The 23,649-nt window shown below is 43.9% G+C and overlaps 2 protein-coding genes across 3 annotated transcripts in view; both read left to right on the top strand.

Annotated features, from left to right (window-relative positions):
• Positions 1–4,815, top strand: part of LOC133107566 (disks large homolog 2-like) — a 56,762-nt gene extending 51,947 nt beyond the window's left edge. The window contains exon 5 of the mRNA XM_061216558.1: positions 4,555–4,815. Coding sequence (XP_061072542.1) covers positions 4,555–4,815 — 261 coding nt within the window. The remainder of the gene's footprint in view (positions 1–4,554) is intronic.
• A 9,269-nt stretch (positions 4,816–14,084) lies between these two features.
• Positions 14,085–23,649, top strand: part of LOC133107662 (disks large homolog 2-like) — a 104,470-nt gene continuing 94,905 nt past the window's right edge. For both annotated transcript variants that reach the window (XM_061216714.1, XM_061216713.1), the window contains exon 1: positions 14,085–14,283. In XM_061216714.1, the coding sequence (XP_061072698.1) occupies positions 14,206–14,283 (78 nt within the window). In that variant the 5' untranslated portion in view covers positions 14,085–14,205. The remainder of the gene's footprint in view (positions 14,284–23,649) is intronic.

Here is a 23,649-nt window from a genome sequence, read left to right as displayed (position 1 = left end):
CCGGAATACCAAAACAGCCGGGCTGTTTGCATTTATTTATTTATTACATAATGTGTGATGGAAACATATCCTGGCTTTGCATTTGTTGGTCCTTTGCAATGTAATTTTCTGTGTGTCTTAACCCTCACAGATTTAGACCCAATATCAAAGTATTTCAGACAAAAAGCAACTCAGAACTTTGGCTTGCAGTCTGCCAGATCTGATAGCGACTGGTTTTTCAGCTCTGACACTATGACTCTGAAAGCTTTATGTGTGGGTAGTACTGTAGATAGCAGTAAAGGAAGAGTTTATGTGTCCTTTGAATCATTCCCTGCCCTCAGAAGAAAAGCTCGCGTTGAGGCACTGTGTAGTCTTGTACCTGGTCAGTGCCGATTGTACCCAGTGGCTTTGTAGGGCAGCACGTAATTGGCTGTAGTGTGTCCCTGGAGTGGTGGGGTTGTAGGTAGTTTATACACAGCAAAATCTGCCCGTCCATCCATTATCTAACCATCCATCCATCCATTATCTGAATCCGCTTATCCTGATCAGGGTCGCAGGGGGGCTGGAGCCTATCCCAGCATACATTGGGCGAAAGGCAGGAATACACCCTGGACAGGTCGCCTCAGGGCACACACACCATTCACTCACACACTCATACCTACGGGCAATTTAGACTCTCCAATCAGCCTAACGTGCATGTCTTTGGACTGTGGGAGGAAACCGGAGTACCCGGAGGAAACCCACGCAGACACAGGGAGAACATGCAAACTCCGCACAGAGAGGCCCCGGCCGACGGGGATTCGAACCCAGGACCTCCTTGCTGTGAGGCGGCAGTGCTACCCACTGCACCATCCGTGCCGCCATTATCTAACCAGCTTATTCTTATTGTTCAGGGTCATGGTTGGAGCTGGAGCATATCCCAGCATGCATTGGGCATGAATTCCCAGCCATCGATCCATGGACAGGTCGTCCATCCATCACAGGGCCCACACACCATTCACTCACACTCTCATACCTACAGGAAATGTAGAGTCTACACAGCAAAATGTTAATTCGACTTATGGAAATGGCCCAATTGACAGACGCTTGACAGGGAAAAATACTAAATTATGGTTTAGAATGTCATGGTTTATACGGTTGCTGCACCAAACCATTGTGGTAGGAAGAGAATACATTATGAGATTAGGCTGAGAGAGATTGTTTTTTTTGGTCTTCCTCTGGTTTCAAAGGTCTCTTGAACATGCATTTCAAGGCCATTCCTGAGTATCTGATTGGTTATTGGTTGGTTAAGGGGATAACATCTGTGGGCAGCCTGTAGCGTAGTGGTAGCCTGTGACTAAGGTACATGATTGGGACCTGGAATGTCGGTGGTTCAAGCCCCGGTGTAGCTATGGTAAGTGTGGTTTTTTTCAGCAGTTTTTTATGGAATCCAAAACAGCTGATCTGCCCAGCTGTTGGGCCCTTGAGCAAGGCCCTTAACCCCACATTGCTCCTGGGGGGATGGTCTCCTGCTTAGTCTAATCAACTGTAAGTCACTTTGGATAAATCAGCGAAATAACATATAATTTAATGGTAATGGTCAAATGAAGAGTGGGGATCTCGGCCTTTGAGGAGAAGTAGGGGGAGAAATATTTGCAGCCTGCAAACATTTGAGTGAGGTCAAGTAATTTCAATATTGGAATCTGAGGTTTCGTCCCACGAACGTGCTATAGTGCTGTAGCTGATAGTACTGTGTTGCTACTCTGTATTGCAGATAGCTCTCTAAGGTCAGCTCCTGCCTTTTCTACAGTGCCATGTAATCTTCAGTTTATACCGCATTTTTAAAAAGCTAAGTAACAGAGTGCTGAGTGCCGGGTCTAATGGTGGGGTTCAACGCTAACGTTTTTTTATACAAGGGGCACGTTCGCTCCTAAGTTGAAAAAAGTAGGAGCTCACTAATGCATCCCAATTTGCAGATGCACTCCTAAATGATGTGTCTTAGTGTTAGCGCACATCAAAGATCAGGAGCCAACGCTCCTAAAATGGCAGTCCTGAATGATGCATGTATTTAATTCAGTCAAGTGTCAAGTGTAATATTGGGGTTTGGGATGGTGGGTACACCTGAGGCTGAAGGTTTCTCCAGGTGAGGGCCTGAATGTCCTCTTGAGTGACGGACTCAACCTCAGGTGATGCAGTACCTTTCTTATATACAATGTATTAATTGATGCATAAAATAATGTAAACTGTGTTGGACTCTCGTTAAGAGCATCTGCTAGTGTAATTACGTGTAAAAAAAAGTCACCATACAGATAAGCAGTGAGGTTATCTGAGGTGTCTCATATGCCAGAACCCTTGATTGCTGTGCTTTTTGAACCATACATCTGGTAAGAATTACCATGACTGCTAACTCACATTCATGAATCCTCAGTTACTCCCTTATCGATGTGTATGTTGTATATTCTATTCTATATTCTAGGTATCTAGGCACCTTGATTGATGACCGGCGTAAGTTCGACTTGAACACCACTTCTGTGTGCAAGAGAGGACAACAAAGGCTCTCTGCTCTCAGGAAACTTGCTAAGTTTCAGGTGGATAAAACATTGATGACACTGTTCTATAGAGCTTTTATTGAGTCTGTCCTGACGTTCTCCATTATCTGCTGGTATGGAAACGTCATTTTAAAGACAAGAATGCACTTTCTAAAATTGTGAATGTGGCCAATAAGATAGTGGGAGTGAAGTTCAATAGTCTTTCTACAAGCAGGTGTTTAACAAAGCCATGAATATCTATCAAGATGCAAGTCATCCTCTGTATACAGAATACATGTTGTTGCCATCTGGCTTACGATTTAACACTCCCATTGCTTTAAAACAGAGGTTCCTTTATCCTAAAATTCCTTTATCCCTCTTTCTATCCAAGCACTGAATGCACACAACAGAAGAAGATAGCCATGTCCATTTAGTGATCCCCTACCCCCACCCACTACCTCTTTTTATATCTACCTTATATTTATTGAAACTGTATCTTGATTTTAAATGACTCAGTTTTTAATGCACTGCCAATATTTATCACAACTGAACTATTTATTATGCTTCTTGTGCAGAATCTGTCTGTCTGTCTGTATTGTGTTATGCCTATTGTTGTGTGGTATGTGTGTGGTCCTGCTGCAAACAAATTGCCCGTTTGGGACAAAGAATAAACTGAACTGAACTGAACCCTTCAGACAGTAGGCAGTTGGCAATAGCATTTCATTGTGTGAGTAAATACTATGTAGTAACACAGTAATAGTATGCAGCAGTATATGTTGACTTTGTGAAAATGTAAGATGAGACCTGCTAAGTCACATTATCACCAACGTCTGTTTTCCTGTGAAATTCCTGCTGATTTTATTGACAACTCAATACTGTTACATAAGACTACCATAAGCATTTTATTCAGTAAGTGTTTGTGGTTGTAATGCACATAGGCACTTTGTCCATCTCCTTTCAAAAAATCAATTATATTAATGTGGGCAAATAATAATCTGGTAATATTCCTTGTACAGACCAACCATCAGAATGGGGAATAAATGTGATCTAAGTGACTTTTATCATGGGATGGTTGTTGTCGGCAGAAAGGGTGGTTTGAGTATCTCAGAAACCGCTGATCTTCTGGGATTTTCACACACAACAGTCTCTCAGTTTATTGAGGAAAGTGAGAAAAGTAAACAAAGAAAACATCCAGTGAGTGGCGACAGTTCCCTGGGTGAAACACCTTGTTAATGAGAGAGGTCAGAGGAGAAGGGCCAGACTGCTCAAAGCTCACAGGAAGGCTATTTTGAGTAACTCAAATAACCTCGCATTACAACAGTGGTATGCAGAAGATCTCTGAAAACACAACCCATTGACCCTTGAAGTGGATGGGCTACAGCAGAAGACGATTTGACCAAGAATGGCTTTGTAGAAACAGTGTCATGAATAATAATATCCTTCGTGATTCTGCCTCACAGGGCTGTAGTTATATTTGCAGTAGAGATGTAGTAAACATTGCAGAGGAGAGTGCAGCTTCGTGTTTGGGTTTGAATGTGTGAGACGCTGATGGCGTGTTTTTAAATCATCTTTATCCTGGCGTTTGCGCTTGCTCCCTCTGTGTTCCCCTGGTCTAATCAGCTGTAATCAACGCCCCATTACTCATTACTGAGCTGCGCTGAAAAATCAGTGGTGTCAAATTAGCATTTTTTTTTAGCCTTGTAAATAAATAAATAAATAAATAGATAAGAAGAAGAACAGATAAATACATAAAACATTGAAATGTGAACTCTTGTTTAACCTTTTAATGTTCTGCTGGACTGTTCAATAGAGCTGGTCGTATTCATTCCATCGCGTCTTGGTGAAGGGTTAAGCTTCTGGTAGTCACCGGTCATATGTTTCTGGCTAAGGCTTCCACGTATATGATCCCTGAGCATCATTATTCATGAGAAATTATCATTTCACATATTTTAGCCGGTGATAATCAAAGCATTGTGCATTTTAAGATTTGAACATTTGTCGGGACGGGACCGGCCTTACAGAATCTCCTTCATTAAAGTTTCTTTGAGTTAGCGTTGGGCCCCGTCAGATGTGCGCCTGGGCGGAGTGCGGAGACCAAAGCGCGCTTCAAACGCAGCTCCGCAGCTGCTGCAGAGACACGAGGAGGCTGGGGCACTTTGAACCCCTGCGTCCCCACCGCGCGCACGCGACCTTCATCTCGCCGTCTGCCCTTCCCTCGCTCGCTGCCTCTCTCCCCTCCTCTCCCTCCCTCGGCTACGAGTCGTTCCAGAGCCACCGCTGTACACGCAGCTTCCAGATTTCTGACCCGGATATCAGACTGTTTCTCTGATACTGTTTGATTTTTTTCTTTAACCTTTTCTAGAGTAGGGTTTTTGGAATGTTTTTAGAAAATTCTATGCGAGTGTTCTAGAACTCGATTGCTTTGAATTGCCTGTGGTGATTGTTACATCACAATTGGAATGTTCAGTTCAGAACATTCCAATCGCATATTGCACCTTAAAGGGTTAAGGTGTGAAGTCAAAAATACGATGAGAATGTTCTTAACTGAACATTCAAATGCTAATGTCACAATCTACTGATAATTGCAGGCAAAGGAATTCTAGAACATTGATTAGAATTTAGGCGGCATGGATGGTGCAGTGGGTGGCACTGCCGCCTCACAGCAAGGAGGTCCTGGGTTTGAATCCCGGTCGGCCAGGGCCTCTCTGTGTGGAGTTTGCATGTTCTCCCCATGTTCGTGTCGGGTTCCTCCGGGTACTCTGGTTTCCTCCCACAGTCCAAAGACATGCAGGTTAGGCTGATTGGAGAGTCTAAATTGCCCGTGGGTATGAGTGTGTGAGTGAATGGTGTGTGTGCCCTATGATGGACTGGCGACCTGTCCAGGGTGTATTCCTGCCTTTCACACAATGTATGCTGGGATAGGCTCCAGCCCCCCTGCGACCCTGTTCAGGATAAGCAGGTTAGGATAATGAATGAATGAATGAATGAATGATTAGAATTTAGAAAAATCATTCCAAAAAACTCTCCAACGGGTTAACACGGGATATGTCAGATCGGTGTCTGACGGGTAACCCCGTGACCTACGAGCACTCGCATCAACTCCCTTTCTACGCTCCGTCACCCTCTCTCAGGTTCCTCCCCTATCCCCGAACAGCTCTGGACGTTCTCCCCCCTGACAGCTGATACCGCGTCAAATCAAGTAAACATCCGTGAGCAAGTACTCATCTGGGATTAATAAATGTGGCGCGCTGAATTACAGGCCGTTATGGAAATGTGCTGACCGCTGACAGGGACCGTTAGGAGGTAATTGGGACGGTGGCGGAGCGGGTCGAGGGGTCAATGACAGGCCGAAGGCACGTTCGCTGGGTAATTGACGGCGTAAATTGGACATGCCGGCGTAGCGGCTGGCAGAGCGTGCTTTAAGGAATACAGATGCGCCGTGTCCTTCGATTAATGAGAACGGCCCAAGCCAGGAGGTTTCTGCCGAAAGCCAAGACGTTCTGATATCCCCGAACGAAGCGCTGGGTGTGCCGGTTTTATTTCCGTGTTTGTGTTGAGGTTAGTAAGCCTCTCTACTCCTTTTCTTATGCAGTATGTGCTACCATGTGGAAGAAATGGCAATTATGTGTTTATTTCAACGAAATGAAGAGCACGCGGAAACCAGGGACCACCCGGGGAGGTCAAAGGAACGACACGTAATAGCCTGTTAGATCTACAAATTTCTCATTTATTTGAATTGTTCTCAAATGAGCAGGTGCCGGTTTTGTTGATATTCGTATTTTTTGAAAAGAATTTCAGGGATGTGGGTTTAATTTCTCTGAAACAGCGCGACTTTGTGCAGCCGGGGCAATTAGCTGTAATGAGAGCAACGTGTCCGGTCTTTGCTTGGCCGGGTTGTCTCGACTCCTTCGTCTGAAAAAACCCAATGGCGGGACCATCAGTCTATGATGTCGCCGCATCATTACTAAGAAGTCATTTGCTGCCGGCGAGATCCCTAATTCAAAGCCAAATGATGAAAGGATGCTCGTACAATCAGCCAGGCTCTCTGTTGTACATTTGGGAAATTGAAAATTTTGAAGACTATTAAGGACAGGACCTGGTTTAATCTTCATGTCTGGGTTGGCAATGCTATAGCTGGACCTGTGTCTACACAACATAAAGATTAGCCTCTAAATATACAGTACTGTGCAAGTTTTAGGCACCTGTATAACACTAATAAACAATTAATAAAGTAATTCAGTGTAAGGACCTAAATAAACGTACGAAACATTTTATATTATTCATTCATTCATTATCCTAACCCGCTTATCCTGAACATGGTCACAGGGGGGCTGGAGCCTATCCCAGCATACATTGGGTGAAAGGCAGGAATACACCCTGGACAGGTCGCCAGTCCATCGCAGGGCACACACACCATTCACTCACACACTCATACCCACGGGCAATTTAGACTCTCCAATCAGCCTAACCTAGTCTTTGGACTGTGGGAGGAAACCCACGCAGACACTGGCAGAACATGCAAACTCTGCACAGAGAGGCCCTGGCCGACCGGAATTCGAACCCAGGACCTCCTTGCTGTTGGAATTTATATAGCACCTTTATATAGCACCTTTATCCAAAGCGCTGTACAAAGTGCTGTGAGGCAGCAGTGCTACCCACTGCACCATCCATGCCGCCACATTTTATATTACATTTTAGTAATTTGGCAGAATAGTTAAAAACTGAATCAAAGCAATATTTTTGGTGACCACCCTTCGGCATTAAAACTGCATCACTTCTCTGAGATAGCCAACGCTGTCCTGCAGTTCTATAAGACAATCAGCAGGGAGGTTGTTGGAGAACTTGCCACAGTTCTTCTGCAGACTTTGGTTGGCTCCTTGCTTCTGACCTCAGACAGCCTTGATCAAGTTTTTATGTAAAAAGTAGTCAATTGCTTACAGTAATATGTTCCTTTTTTTAAATTAAATACACAAATGTCTCTGTAAAATTAAATATTTTGGAAATCTCAAATGTGTTCTTTTATACTAACACACACACACACACAAATAAATATACATATAATAAAGTCTGGGGTGCCTAAGACTTCTGCACAGTACTATAGTTTTATAGGAGAATACATCAAATATACTCTGTTGCCTGACCTGTTGCTTCCCTTAAAATAGGTTATACAGTAGAAGTAAACTTATACTTTCAAATTGAAATATATGATACATAATATCCAGTAATATCCAGATTAAAAATAGATTAAAGTTTAACAGCTGTATTGCAGGTATGAGTGTGTGAGTGACTGGTGTGTACCCTGTGATGGATTGCCGACCGGTTCAGGTTGTATTCCTGTCACTTGCCCAATGCATCCTGGGATATACTCCGGCCCTCCCACAGGCGTGACCGGGAATAAGCTGCATAGGTTTATTACGGTGAGTCAATTTCTAAGCGATTTTCACATTAGCAGCCTTTGATAATCTCCTGTTTACTGACTGTGACTCTATTGAGTCACCGTCGATTTTAACCTCTGCACTGAATGCAGGCAGATCCACGCTAGATCCACGGTGACTGGAGCTGAACAGGGCAGTGACACGGTGTCTGCCAGGCTGCTGGTATTATGTAGGTCTATGCCAGAGTAAACTTTGATTGATTCAGTGAGATAAGCGTGGCACGTGAATGCAGTTTGAGGTTTTAGCCAACGCGGGCGTTACCGTGCGTGAGAAACGCCGTCACGGACGGTCTGAAATAATGGCTGCTGACGTGTCAGCGTGTTGGAACGCGATTATTCAAACATGGCAGTGACTCACAGCAAAGTGTAACAATCTGTTCCCTACCGTAGAACTTTCCAGAAGGAGCTGTGTGACAGCCGGCGTTAGGTGCTGTGTTTTTCTTCTTCTTTGGTTGTGCTGAATTACCCTCAGATGCATGCTGGGATGTTGATGGAGTCGGGAAGGGAGGATTAATGGGGGAAAGTTAATGGGGTTAAGGAACGAGGGAGGCCGGTTTGTTTGTTTTACAATTTTTCTCCTTCTCTAATTCCAAAAGTTTGTCTTTCTGCATTAGGTCATAAATTAATTTGAGGATGTAGATGAGCAAAATGAAACGGCACAGAGTTCTGTCCTGAATTTTAACTTGTCTGTTTTAGGTGCTTCAAAACCTGGAGTTAAAAGTATACCAAAAGGAAGGATCAGGCTGACAATAGAGTTTATTGACTAAGTCATCCAGAGGTTATCCAGCATTTATGCGGTATGGAAATAATGTGAGAAGACCATGATTTTTTGTGATTCATATTCATGGCTGATTGCTGAAGTGCATACAGTATGATGCTGGTGATGTTAATCACAGTGGCAGTACAAAGGCAATCTAAGCTCTTTCACATTCTCGTTTTTGGTGAGAATGCCACTGACTTAACCGTTTAAAGTGTGAAATCACGAATGGGATTAGAATGTTTTTACATTATTGGCATTATTGCCATTTGGCAGACACTCTTATCCAGAGCAACGTACAGTTGATTAGACTAAGCAGGAGACAATCCTCCCCTGGAGCAATGCAGGGCTAAGGACCTTGCTCAAGGGCCCAACGGCTGTGCGGATCTTAACCACTACGCTACAGGCCACCCGATGTTCTTAACTGAACATCGTTATTTGAGTGTTTTTAACTGAACATTCTAACACTGATGAAACAATCACTGTTATAGAGTGCTGACGACTCTTGAAAAGGTTTAATAACCTGTCTAGACCTTCAACGCAAGCTCCAAATTCAGAAAAAATTTTTTCATGCTGATCGTGAACCTTGTGATTTCCCATAGATGCTTAGATCATATCAGACCTGCTGCACGATGGCAGAGTCAGAAATTGATGTTACTGCATAGCCGCCAGCACTGCAGTGTAGGTGCTCTGCATAACACCCATAAGTGCATGGGCGGGTTACAGCCCACAGTTTCGCATGCCTATTAGTATTAGCCATTAATTTATATTATACACAATAATAAGTGCAATGTAGCTCAAGTGCTTCCACTCCACCCCAGACTACATGCGTGGCTACCGTACTGGTGGCCTGTAGCATAGTGGTTAAGGTAAATGACTGGGACACCCAAGGTCCGTGGTTCTAATCCCGGTGTAGCCACAGTAAGATCCGCACAGCTGTTGGGCCCTTGAGCAAGGCCCTTAACCCTGCATTGCTCCAGGGGGGATTGTCTCCTGCTTAGTCTAATCAACTGTACATCGCTCTAGATAAGAGCGTCTCCCAAATACCAATTATGTAATGTAATGTAATGTAATGCAATGTACTAATACCATAGAGTTTCCTCAGATGGCCCACTGATTTAACATTGTGCAAAATACTGAGATTTTCTTTAATTAATTCTGGTCTTCTTTCTCAGCTGGTCTCCAACTAGACCAGCAGTAACCCAGCATGTTCCTGGAGCTCCAACTTCCTGTAGTTTTCCACTCCAGGCCTAAGAAAGCGCACCTCGTTCCACCGGCTTGTAGCTGTTAATAGGAAGAATCAGGTGTTCCCAAATTAGGGTTGAAATGAAAACCTACAGTGCAGGATTGAAGTGACACGCGCGCACATACTCGACTGCACAGGATGTTAAACCTCCAGGAACGTGGTAGGCCACCAGTGCACTAGACCCTTGGTGCTTCTTTGATTGGCAACAGAAGTAAGGGCTTGGCTGCCTCCTTCACAAAGCGTACACGCTGAAACCAATCGCTTCAGCGAAAAAAGACGCAATACGGGTGCGCTGTAGCGGTGTACGCTATTTCTGCCCCTTCCCGCTGACTCTGCCACCCGGAGTTATAGGGCTTCTACAAGCTGGCTTTATAAGGACACTCACCTCAAGTGCAGTCGAGCCATGACAGCGGACATATCGTCCCTCATCCTGCCAAGAGGGTACTTTAAGTGAGCTATGATGACTTCGGCTACTGCAAAATTAGTTCCAGTCACACATGAGATGGGTTGAAAAAGATTACAATACCCCTAAGTTCACAAACTACAATACCCATAAGTTCAGAAACTACAATGCCCATAAGTTCACAAACTACAATGCCCATACGTTCTCAAACTACAATGCTCATATGTTCACAAACTACAATGCCCATAAGTTCACAAACTACAATGCCCATACGTTCTCAAACTACATTGCTTATATGTTCACAAACTACAATGCCCATAAGTTCACAAACTACAACGCCCATAAGTTCACAAACTACAATGCCCATAATTTCAGAAACTACAATACCCATAAGTTCAGAAACTACAATGCCCATAAGTTCACAAACTACAATGCCCATAAGCCCACCGGTGTGCTGGGTTACTGTGTTTGCTCTGATGGCCCTGAGGTGCTGGGTTTGCTCTAATGGTTGTGAGGTGCTGGGTTTGCTCTGATGGTCGTGAGGTGCTGGGTTTGCTCTGATGGTCATGAAGTGCTGGGTTATGTGTTTGCTCTGATGTCATGAGGTGCTGGGTTTGCTCTGATGGTCATGAGATGCTGGGTTTGCTCTGATGGTCATGAGGTGCTGGGTTTGCTCTGATGGTCGTGAGGCAGGGCCCTTGTTGTTTGAAAGCACCTGTCAGGAACGTTGTCTTGTAGTTGCTGAATTATTTATGGCGGGTGTAATTTGTGACGTGCTCGTTATGCCGCTGATTTGGGTGCAAATGAAGCGCATGCTAATGAGGCCCGGTTAATAAGCCCCTCTGGAGTGTGAAGGAGGCCTGATGAGCTTCCACTTCCCCATGATCCTCTGCTTCCGGTCTCTGTCTCTGGCATAGCGGAGCACCTCTGCGTTCTCTCTGTAGTTTTACACCCAGGAAGGATTGTTTCCAAAACATCCTTCATTTTGTTACTCGATACGATTTGCAAAACACGGTATGCAGAACTTCAATATCTTTTTTAATTTTCTTTTTCTCCTAGCATAGTTACCTATGTCAGATATGCAAACCTTAGTCACTTTTTAAGCATCTCTGTATTTTTCCGCAAACTGAGCTTCTAGCTAACTTCGTTCATGTCTCATTAGCTTTTCAGCATTGCATACACAGTCAAATATTCAGTGTTAAACCTACTCTTACGGTCACTTTTAGTATTACAGTATGTACTCTACTAGAGTTTAATTAACACTGGAATTATTAGTATGTACTGTAGAAGATGAAGATGGTTCCTTTCTCTTTAGTTTGTGTGTGCCATAATGAAATGTTAATTAAAAATATATTTTTATATCACACTTGCTGTCCGTATGGAGTGTTATATTGCAGCTTAATCACATCTGACACACAACTCCTAATTACCAGGCTTGGACAATGATTATAATTGATCTCTATGTCTCGAGTTAACTTCACATTTACAGGGCTAAACCAGAGCTTATATGCAGAACACATCTTGTAAGCTGGTTTCAAAAACTACATTGAAAACATGAAAATAAACTTTAGACATATGCATTGTTCCTTCTCCCCGTGGAATAATTTTTTTAATTAAACATTTGGTTTGGTTCAGAGAGCCCTGTTGCTTAGTAACCTAATGACAGTCATTTTACTGTATATTAGAGACGTTTTATGGAAATAATAGCTTGTCCTAGTTTTGTACTGTCAGTGAACAGCTCTCGTCAACAGTTGCCCTTTGCACTCGATTCTTAACGTGTACAAATATTGCACTTTTAAAACCTGGTTTGGCATAAGTAAAGAAAGACGTAAAGTGCCTTTATGAAATATGAAATATGCTTGCTCTGATAATAAATAAGTTAACGACTGATTAACTGATATTTTCAACATATAAATACATTACATTACATTAATGGCGACATACAGTTGATTAGACTAAGCAGGAGACAATCCTCCCCTGGAGCAATGCAGGGTTAAAGGGCCTTGCTCAAGGGCCCAACGTCTCATTAAACATTCTCCATGGTTGTCAGTCGGGACGGTTCATTGGAACAGGGCTCGGCGGAACAATAATTGAGTTTGCGATAGGGCTTTTTACATGTTGCATTTTACATTGTGTCATTTGGCAGACGCTTTTAATCCAAAGCGATTTACTAGTGCTTCGGTTCTTCCACAGGTTAAAAGCATCAAATCCATAACTAGCAAAACAGGCATGAAGAGCTGTTCGAAACAAAAAGACAATAGTCATCATAAGTGCAATTAGTTATTTAAAAAAAAACATTTTTTTTTTTATTAAGGGTTAAGTCTGGTTTATACTTCTGTGTCAAATCTACACAGAGGCACTGGGGAGGCGTCAGGCTACGCTGTAACCTACGGTGTAGGGAACGCGGCTACGCGTGGGCTACGCAGTAGCAGTTTCGACACAGAGAATATATAAAGTATAAATCAGGCTTTAGGGTTCGGCGAGAGGGATATCGGAAGGGGGGGAGGAAATCAGGAGGGAGGACTAAGGTATAGTCTGAAAAGGTGAGTTTTTGAGGGTCGTTTGGGAGGCTTTGAGGCCTCTCCACAAACAGGCCTTGGCGAGCGACAGTAGCCATCCCCGCATTCTCCTGTCGTGAGTCACCGGTTGCGTCCGGTCCCATAAGGCTCCGTGGGCCAATGGGGGAGGCGTTCTCTGCCCTGACAGCTGCCAGTCAAGTGGACGGGAGCGCCGCGGCGCTTTGTGGGCTACTTGGCGGCGCTTTGGCGGCGATGACGACGCTTGCACTGGACACGCCCACACAGGTGCCCACGGCAACAGGCTGAGAGTAGGCCGGTGTGAGCAGCCCCACTCTGTCCTTCTGCTGAGAGAGAGAGAGAGAGAGGGAGGGAGGGAGGGAGAGTGGGAGAGAGAGGGAGAGAGAGAGTGAGAGGGAGGGGAGAGAGAGAGAGGGAGGGAGGGAGAGAGAGAGAGGGAGAGAGAGGGATAGAGAGAGTGAGAGAGAGTGAGAGAGAGAGGATAGAAAGACAGAGAGGAAGAGAGAGAGATAGTGAGAGAGGGAGGGAGAGAGAGTGAGAGAGAGGGAGAGAGAGGGAGAGGGAGGGAGAGCGAGTGAGCGAGAGAGAGAGAGGGATAGAGAGACAGAGGGAGAGAGGTATAGAGAAAGTGAGAGAGAGAGGGAGAGAGAGAGTAATGATCAATTAATCTATGATTACTGCTGTTTATTATTATAGCTGTTGACTTAACTGTTCATGTTTTACTTGTACGCGTTAAATACTTTTGTATGTATGTTTCGCGTTTGCTTTGGCAATATGTACTTATGCATTTCCTTACAATAAAGCACATTGCATTGAATTGGGAGAGGGAGAGGAGAGAGAGAGGAGGGGGGAGAGGGAGATAAAGAGGGAGGGGAGGGAGAGAAAGAGAGAGCGACCAAGATGAGGGGAGTGAGAGTTAGGGAAGGGGAGTGAGAGGGAGTTGGAGAGAGGGAGGGAGAGAGAGTTACAGAGAGAAAGAGAGGAGAGGGAGAGAGAGAGAGAGAACAGTAGGAGGGGAGGGAGTGTGTGACAGAGACAGAGAGGGAGTGAGAGAGGGGGTGTGAGGGAGCGAAAGAGAGCAAAAGGGAGGGAGAGAGCAAAGAAGAGAGGGGGAGAGAGTGCAAGTAGGAGAGAGAGGGCAGAAGGGAGTGAGTGTGAGAGAGAGAGAGAGAGAGAGAGAGAGAGAGACCTAAGTCCCACTCTTAGACTCTGCTCCCTGCGGTCGCTGCTGTGGATTACAGTGGAGAGAGGACGGCTCTAACCTATGCCGAAGCGTGCCTGTGGGTCCTCAGTCTTCAGCTCCGTGACGACCGTTCCCAGCTCTCTCTAACACTGATACAGCATGTTCGCCTCTATCTGGTACGCCAAGAAGCTCGGGAGAAGGCTAGTGAACAATGCCAGGAAAGCTAAACTGCTAAAGGTAGGTGTGTGTGTGTGTGTGTGTTACATGAGAACATGTGTGTGTGTGTGTGTGTGTTTGTGTGTGCGCATGAGAGCGTGTGTGTGTGTGTGTGTTACATGAGAACATGTGTGTGCGCTTGCATGAGAGCATGATAGAATGTGTGTGTGTGTGTGTGTGTGTGAGTGTGTGCATGTGTGTGTGTGTGTGTGTGTGTTACATGAGAACATGTGTGTGCGCTTGCATGAGAGCATGATAGAATGTGTGTGTGTGTGTGTGTGAGTGTGTGCATGTGTGTGTGTGTGTTACATGAGAACATGTGTGTGTGCACGCTTGCATGAGAGCATGATAGAGTGTGTGTGTGTGTGTGTGTGTGTGCGTGCTCATGAGAACATGTGTGTGTGTTTGCGTAATTACTGGTGTGTTGGTTATTGGCATTTACCCAACAGCACAGATTGCTGTTACAGTACTTCAGTTTGAATACAGCAACATGTTTCAATAAGAATACACAGTAGGCATTTGGCAGCCTGTTAACTTAAGTGATTTGTGAGATTTTTTTCAAATCATAGGTAACAGTGAGAGGCACCAAGTGAACAGGATCGTCCATGTAGGTTGTTGAGCATTTGCCCTTTGCATTAGTAATGAATACATTATAAAACACATGTATTCCCTTTGAAAAGCCTTTGTTGTGCGGCATCATTTGCAAGGGTAATTTGGGCATTCAAGTTCTTAAGACAAAGCTGTCAGATGCTGCTTACACACTGGGAGCTACATGGTGCCTGTGTTCATTAAAGTGGATTGCTCTGTCTCTATCCCTTACAGGGCGGATGGCACTTAACCTTTTGGTTTTTTGGAATGTTCTTTCTTGAAAATTCTAAGTCGGTGCTCTAGAACTCCAGCGCGTTCCATTACAAGTAGCAACTGTTACATCAGCATTAGAATGTTCAGTTAAGAATGTTCAGTTAAGAACATTCTAATCACGTATTTGTGATCTCAGAAATTAACTGGTTAAGCTGTCCTTTGAGTGCGCTTCTCATTAATGTGACATGTCGTTAAATCCTCTCACGTTAGAACATTCCAGCCCTGTAGATCTACTGCATATGTATGCCAAAGTCTGGCTATACTTAATATACAGTTTATAGGTACAATACGATAGGCTTGTTTCATATGACTAGATATCGGGTAGGAAATGTTAAATCGACATGAAGCAAGCGGTTCTTTCCCGTAGTGCGTATCTGTCTTGGTGTCCAGCTCCTTTAAATTTAGGCACGCGGGGTGTTTTGGTGCTCGGCCAGACCAGCCGACGTGTTCCACACACGCTCGGCTACGCGGGGGCGTGAGGGTTTTTTCGCGCGCGCCATCAACAGGTTGCTCGGCGCCTGCTCATAGCTCCAGCTCCGAGTCCCAGATGGCACACGCACCCCTCTGTCTGTTCAGCGGGGGAGGGCTTCAGGAGGAAGGAAAGCCCTGCCATTCGTTCCCCGAACATGACGGACGGCCGGGCGGTGTAATGGGGAGGGAGAGATTGGGGAGGGGGGGGGTTAGGCTCCAGTCCCAGGAGGGCCACTGGTAGTGTTCCCGTTCACCAGTTTTCCTGAATTGCCTCAGTAAAAGAAAAAAATATTTGTTATTTAGCTAATGCTTTTTTCCAAAGTGACTTGCAGTTGATTTGACAATTCCCCCTGGAGCAATATGGGGTTAAGGGCCCAACTGCTGTGCGGATTTTCCCAAGCTACACCGGGGCTTGAATCACCAACCTTTTTTGTCCCAGTCATGTACCTTAACCACTAGGCTACAGGCTGCCCCAGTCATGTACCTTCACCACTAGGCTACAGGCTGCCCCAGTCATGTACCTTCACCACTAGGCTACAGGCTGCCCCAAGATACATCCTGTTTTAGTTTTCACCTTAAAATCAGCAACCGATGCTGACCCAACAAACAAAGGTGAGGTGAGTTAACTATGTAATGAACTGCTTTAACTGCTTTGATCAATTAAGAGCAGAGTAACAACGAAAGCCAGCACACCCTGCGGCTCTCCACGACCAGGGTCGAATGGTGCTTCGGTTTTCATTTTATCCCGGTAATTAGTGCTACTGATTGGCCAGACTGTCTTCACACATGACTCCCAGGTAAAGGGTGGGAAAAGGTCACAGATGGCTTATCCCTGCTCTAAGCAAACCATAAATAGTGTTTGTAGAGTGTTGTGATGCTCCAATGGAAACATCACACGACTCACTATTTATATTCAGCATGGCCATTTGAATGATCACACATTTTCAGATAGGAGGCTGATAAACATTAGAACAACTGATAAACTGGAGGCTGATAAACAACTTTTTTCCCCCCAGCCTCTCATCTGAAAATATGTGATCATTCAGTCGGCCATGCAAAATCTATAATATTTAATCACACACATACACACCAATAAAAAGTTTGGAATCACTGAGAAATGTTCATTTTTGAAGGAAATCGATGGGGTTTTTTTTCTCCAAGGTAGCATTAAATTGATGAGAAAAATACAGCCAAGATATTGGTAATGTTACAAATTACCATTGCTGTTTTAAAGAAGCTTTTTTTTCCCATACTTTGGCAAAGTCCTAATTTCAGATGCCATTACTTCAGTGCAGACTGTGCTGCCTTCCAATTCATCACTGTATTAAAAATGAATCGAAATAATAATAATTTTCACCGTTATCAGAAACATAAATCTAATCACAATAACCCAAATTTCTCATTGCGTCGGCACAGTCATACATTAGACAGGGAAGCTTTGGGGCTTCGTCTTTTCTGTGACCCACCTGCTCCATGAGATTCCTCTTTCTTTTCTCCACATTAAGCTAAAATCATCATAAGTAAAAATCATAATATTAGTTAATGCTGTTTGTATAGTGCTGGGGTGCCCAATCATGTGCCATGGGTGGTCAAGAGTATGCAGGTTTTTATTACATTACATTACATTACATGTTATTTGGCTGACGCTTTTTTTCCAAAGCCACTTACATTCGATTAGACTTAGCAGGGGACAATCCTCCCGGAGCAATGTGGGGTTTAGGGCCTTGCTCAAGGGCCCAAAAGCTGCCCGGATCTTAACGCAGTTATACTAGCGATCGCTACAGGCTGCCCCCCAATCACTACTCCAGCTTATTACACTAATTAGTTCCCTCCTCTCTGGTTGGAGGTGTGTTAATTAGAGAAATCAGCTGGTGTAGCGATTGGTTGGAATGCTTACTCACGACCCTCCATGACACATGATCGGACAGCACTGGTATAGTGCCTTGACGTATTTCACAGTGAAGGTTGGTGGGCTTTGGGAGAGGGAGAGATCTGAGTTTCTGTTCCTGAGTTGTTGTTACAATTCTTATGCTACGGTCTCATTCCCCATGAGATGTTGATTGTACAGTAACTTCATTGGCATCTGTATTGTTGAGTACCCTGCTTTAAAATATAGCTATACCAGCTTGACCAGCTTGAACATTGAGCTGGCCAAGCTGGTCATAAGCTGGTCTAGCTGGGTATGAGCTGCTAGTGCTTGTAGCTTGTCTCAGCTAGTGCCTGGTCAACCAGCTACCAGTTGTTTCAAAGTGTAGCTTCAGCTGGTCAAACCATGTCAAGCTGGGAGCTGGCAAAACTTCTAACATGAGCTGTTTCTTTAGCGGGGTAACTTGTTTTCTCTTGAAAAAGAGAGTTCAGTCTCAATGGGCTATTCCTGGTAAAATAAAGACTGAATAAAAATAAAATGCAGCACCCAGCTATAGCTCATTCACAGAAGGAAATAAATGAGTAAATCTGAGTAAATCTGTGTTCCTCACGTGAAAGAAGGGAAGATGGTGGAGAGTTTGGCCAGTGTCCCACAGTAAAGCTCCCTCTCACAGTCATTCATCATCCTCATTCAGGAAGGCACACAGCCACACCAAATCCACTACCCCCTGAGGAAAAAGCCCTAATGACAAAAAGCTGCCCCTTTAAGCGCAAGTAAACAGCAGCCCCGCTTTAGTGCTGACGCTGGCTATTTCCCCATTAGGGAGTTTTCTTCTGTGAGAGCTGGGTTCTGCCGTGGTTGATTAAGACTGCCGTTTGATGGAATATCGAAGGAGGTTGTGGTTATGGCTGACCGTTTCTCATGCAAATGACATCATCTTGTCACAGCAGTGTGCAGCATCAGTTGGGAAAGCATCAGACCTGGGTTCAAATAGTATTCGTTTTGGTGCTCTACTGAGCTTGCCTGGTGTATTTTGAGGAGGAGCAGATGGCCAGGGATTTACACTTTTGGGATCATTTAATTTGGTAAAATACACCAGGCAAGCTTGCAGAATGCAGAAAAGTATTTGAATCCAAAACATATACTATTTGAACCCAGGTCTGGAACAAATATGTTTTGCCCTGAAGTGAGTAGGATACCTTCCACAGGTTGGTCACCTGTTGAGTTGCGAAGAACAGGACCAGAACAGGATTTGAGAATTCTGTTAATATACAAACAACAGAGGTTTTGTATCTGGACACCTGTCGATTCCGTTCTGGCTCAAATCGACGGAATCTTGTTGCGGCACAGCTAAGCGGGGAACAAACAAAATGGAGGTGAGAGTTGATCAGGTTCAGAAATAGCATCACCCCCCCCTTCTGGAATCTATCTGCACAGCTGGGAGACACTCCAATTAGTCGAGGCGCTCCTTTTGTAAGGGGGCTCAAGATTGCGCAGCTGCAGCTGGGGTCAGGGCTAATCCATACCGAATTTGCGGAAAAGAAAGGTTAGGGAAAAATCGTTGGATGCGTTTCTCCTGAGCTGAGATGGAACTTTTCACTATTGATTTGCTGCCGTTGTCGCGGCTTCTGTTTTTCCGATTTGAGTGTTGACTGTGAATGTTATCTCTGGCAGATTAATTCCTCTCAGTGCCCAATGTAGCAAAGATACAATTACACAGTATGAAATACACTCTCATCACTGGATGGATGCTCTCCAAGTTTGTCACATGCTTTGGCGCTTCTTAAAATCCCGTACTGCTCTGCGTTTCATGGACCTTCTTAGTTGAAAAACAAACTATTTAGATGGAAAAAACTGTTGGAGTGATAAAATGAAACTTGGGCTGTTTTTTGTCCATTATTTGATTACACACACACACACACACACACACACACATACATACACCAGTCCTTGCCAGATTTGTTTATACATGATTCAGTGGCAGGAATTCTAAATGATATTTTCGCTTCCTGTAATGCTTCTGGAAAATATATATTTTCCACTTGACCGGACCAGCAGTTTTGTGTCTGTGGCTGGCTGCTGCAGGACATTATTGAAATGCGCTGTTTTGCTGTTCTATTGCAACAGATGTCCCCAAAATAGTTGAGAATGTTGGGGAATCAGAGCTCACCAATGGGAGTTTATTCTCCACAGCACTTCTCAATAATTCCAGGCAGAGCTTCTCAAGGTGCTAGGCGATGACAACGCTGATCTATGCCTAGGTTTTACTTCATCACAGTACAGCTGCTAATGCCAATAACAGTATCCCCTAACACATGGTTTATGTGTCAGTAGAGGATTTTCAGTTATTTTATCATCTCTTATTTAGCTGAAGCTTTTATCCAAAGTGACTTACAGTTAATTAGACTTAGCAGGGGATGATCCACCCGGGAGCAGTGCGGGGTTAAGGGCCTTTCTGAAGGGCCCAACAGCTGTGCGGATCTTATCATGCTACACCAGGGATAGACCCACCAACCTTCCAGGTCCCCGTTATGTACCAAGGTCATAGGCTGCAGGCTAATATAATATAATACAATTTCATATGTAATTATATTTTCTTTGTAATAATTATTCTACAGGATTGTGCTTATTGGCTGCACAGTTGGTGTACATAGTCCATCAATGGGTGGCCTCACGGTAGCAGTGTACAGGCTACTCCATACCATGGTAAGTTTGGGGTTGATCCCTGGGCTATGCTTTGTGTTTAGTAGTAGATGGTAACTGGGTTGTGAAATCCCAGAATCCTCTCTGGCATATGTAGGATACTCATTTGGCAGCTTCTTGATTCTGCAGAAATATTGACGAATGGAAATCATTATTCAAATACAACCTCTCCTCAATTCCTTGTGTGTAACACACCACTGCCCGTATATTGGCGCACATGAAGAAGACATTAATAGAAACACGCAGGGCCTTGACTAATCAAACGCCCTGTTATTGAACAGTGCTGTAATGTATGCATTAAGGCACTTCCTGCTTGTGTGGATTGCTTGTAGGGAATAGGCTTTCATAAATGTAAATGCAGGAGGATGATGAACATTACATCTTGCATTCATACGCAAACACACATGCACCATTATCAAAAACAGATTCAATATGGAGTTTGATTTCACGCTGCATTCACTAGCACTTAAAACTGCAGTCCAACACTACATTCACTATCACTTAACACTGCAGTCCAACACTGCATGCACTAACACTTGACACTGCAGTCCAACACTATATTCACTGTCACTTAACACTGCAGTCCAACACTGCATTCACTATCACTTAACACTGCAGTCCAACACTACACTCACTATCACTTAACACTGCAGTCCAACACTGCATGCACTATCACTTAACACTGCAGTCCAATACTAGATTCACTATCACTTAACACTACAGTCCAGCACTGCATTCACTATCACTTAACACTGCAGTCCAACACTGCATGCACGATCACTTAACACTGCAGGCCAATACTAGATTCACTATCACTTAACACTGCAGTCCAACACTGCATTCACTATCACTTAAAACTGCAGTCCAACACTACATTCACTATCACTTAACACTGCAGTCCAACACTGCATTCACTATCACTTAACACTGCAGGCCAACACTGCATTCACTATCACTTAACACTGCAGTCCAACACTGCATGCACTATCACTTAACACTGCAGTCCAATACTAGATTCACTATCACTTAACACTGCAGTCCAGCACTGCATTCACTATCACTTAACACTGCAGTCCAACACTGCATTCACTATCACTTAACACTGCAGTCCAACACTATATTCACTATCACTTAACACTGCAGTCCAACACTGCATTCACTAACACTTGACACTGCAGTCCAACACTGCATTCACTATCACTTAACACTGCAGTCCAACACTATATTCACTATCATTTAACACTGCAGTCCAACACTATATTCACTATCACTTAACACTGCAGCCCAACACTGCATTCACTATCATTTAACACTGCAGTCCAACACTATATTCACTATCACTTAACACTGCAGTCCAACACTATATTCACTATCACTTAACACTGCAGTCCAACACTATATTCACTGTCACTTAACACTGCAGTCCAACACTGCATTCACTATCACTTAACACTGCAGTCCAACACTGCATTCACTATCACTTAACACTGCAGTCCAACACTGCATTCACTATCACTTAACACTGCAGTCCAACACTATATTCACTATCACTTAACACTGCAGTCCAACACTATATTCACTATCACTTAACACTGCAGTCCAACACTATATTCACTAACACTTAACACTGCAGTCCAACACTGCATTCACTAACACTTAACACTGCAGTCCAACATTGCATTCACTATCACTTAACACTGCAGTCCAACACTGCATCCACTATCACTTAAAACTGCAGTCCAACACTACATTCACTATCACTTAACACTGCAGTCCAACACTGCATTCACTATCACTTAACACTGCAGTCCAACACTGCATTCACTATCACTTAACACTGCAGTCCAACACTGCATTCACTAACACTTAACACTGCAGTCCAACACTGCATTCACTATCACTTAACACTGCAGTCCAACACTGCATCCACTATCACTTAAAACTGCAGTCCAACACTACATTCACTATCACTTAACACTGCAGTCCAACACTGCATTCACTATCACTTAAAACTGCAGTCCAACACTACATTCACTATCACTTAACACTGCAGTCCAACACTGCATCCACTATCACTTAAAACTGCAGTCCAACACTACATTCACTATCACTTAACACTGCAGTCCAACACTGCATTCACTATCACTTAACACTGCAGTCCAACACTGCATTCACTATCACTTAACACTGCAGTACAACACTGCATTCACTATCACTTAACACTGCAGTCCAACACTATGTGCACTATCACATAACACTGCAGTCCAACACTGCATTCACTATCACTTAACACTGCAGTCCAACACTATATTCACTATCATTTAACACTGCAGTCCAACACTATATTCACTATCACTTAACACTGCAGTCCAACACTATATTCACTGTCACTTAACACTGCAGTCCAACACTATATTCACTGTCACTTAACACTGCAGTCCAACACTGCATTCACTATCACTTAACACTGCAGTCCAACACTGCATTCACTATCACTTAACACTGCAGTCCAACACTATATTCACTATCACTTAACACTGCAGTCCAACACTATATTCACTATCACTTAACACTGCAGTCCAACACTATATTCACTAACACTTAACACTGCAGTCCAACACTGCATTCACTAACACTTAACACTGCAGTCCAACACTGCATTCACTATCACTTAACACTGCAGTCCAACACTGCATCCACTATCACTTAAAACTGCAGTCCAACACTACATTCACTATTACTTAACACTGCAGTCCAACACTGCATTCACTATCACTTAAAACTGCAGTCCAACACTACATTCACTATCACTTAACACTGCAGTCCAACACTGCATCCACTATCACTTAAAACTGCAGTCCAACACTACATTCACTATCACTTAACACTGCAGTCCAACACTGCATTCACTATCACTTAACACTGCAGTCCAACACTGTATTCACTATCACTTAACACTGCAGTCCAACACTGCATTCACTATCACTTAACACTGCAGTCCAACACTATGTGCACTATCACTTAACACTGCAGTCCAACACTGCATTCACTAACACTTAACACTACAGTCCAACACGGCATTCACTATCATTTAACACTGCAGTCCAACACTGCATGCACTATCACTTAACACTGCAGTCCAATACTAGATTCACTATCACTTAACACTGCAGTCCAGCACTGCATTCACTATCACTTAACACTGCAGTCCAACACTTTATTCATTATCACTTAACACTGCAGTCCAACACTGCATTCACTATCACTTAACACTGCAGTCCAACACTATATGCACTATCACTTAACACTGCAGTCCACCACTGCATTCACTAACAATTAACACTGCAGTCCAACACTATATTCACTATCACTTAACACTGCAGTCCAACACTGCATTCACTAACACTTAACACTGCAGTCCAACACTGCATTCACTATCATTTAACACTGCAGTCCAACACTGCATCCACTATCACTTAAAACTG

Source organism: Conger conger, chromosome 13, assembly GCF_963514075.1.
Source record: "Conger conger chromosome 13, fConCon1.1, whole genome shotgun sequence".
Taxonomy (NCBI): domain Eukaryota; kingdom Metazoa; phylum Chordata; class Actinopteri; order Anguilliformes; family Congridae; genus Conger; species Conger conger.
This window is presented reverse-complemented; position numbering and strand designations above follow the sequence as displayed.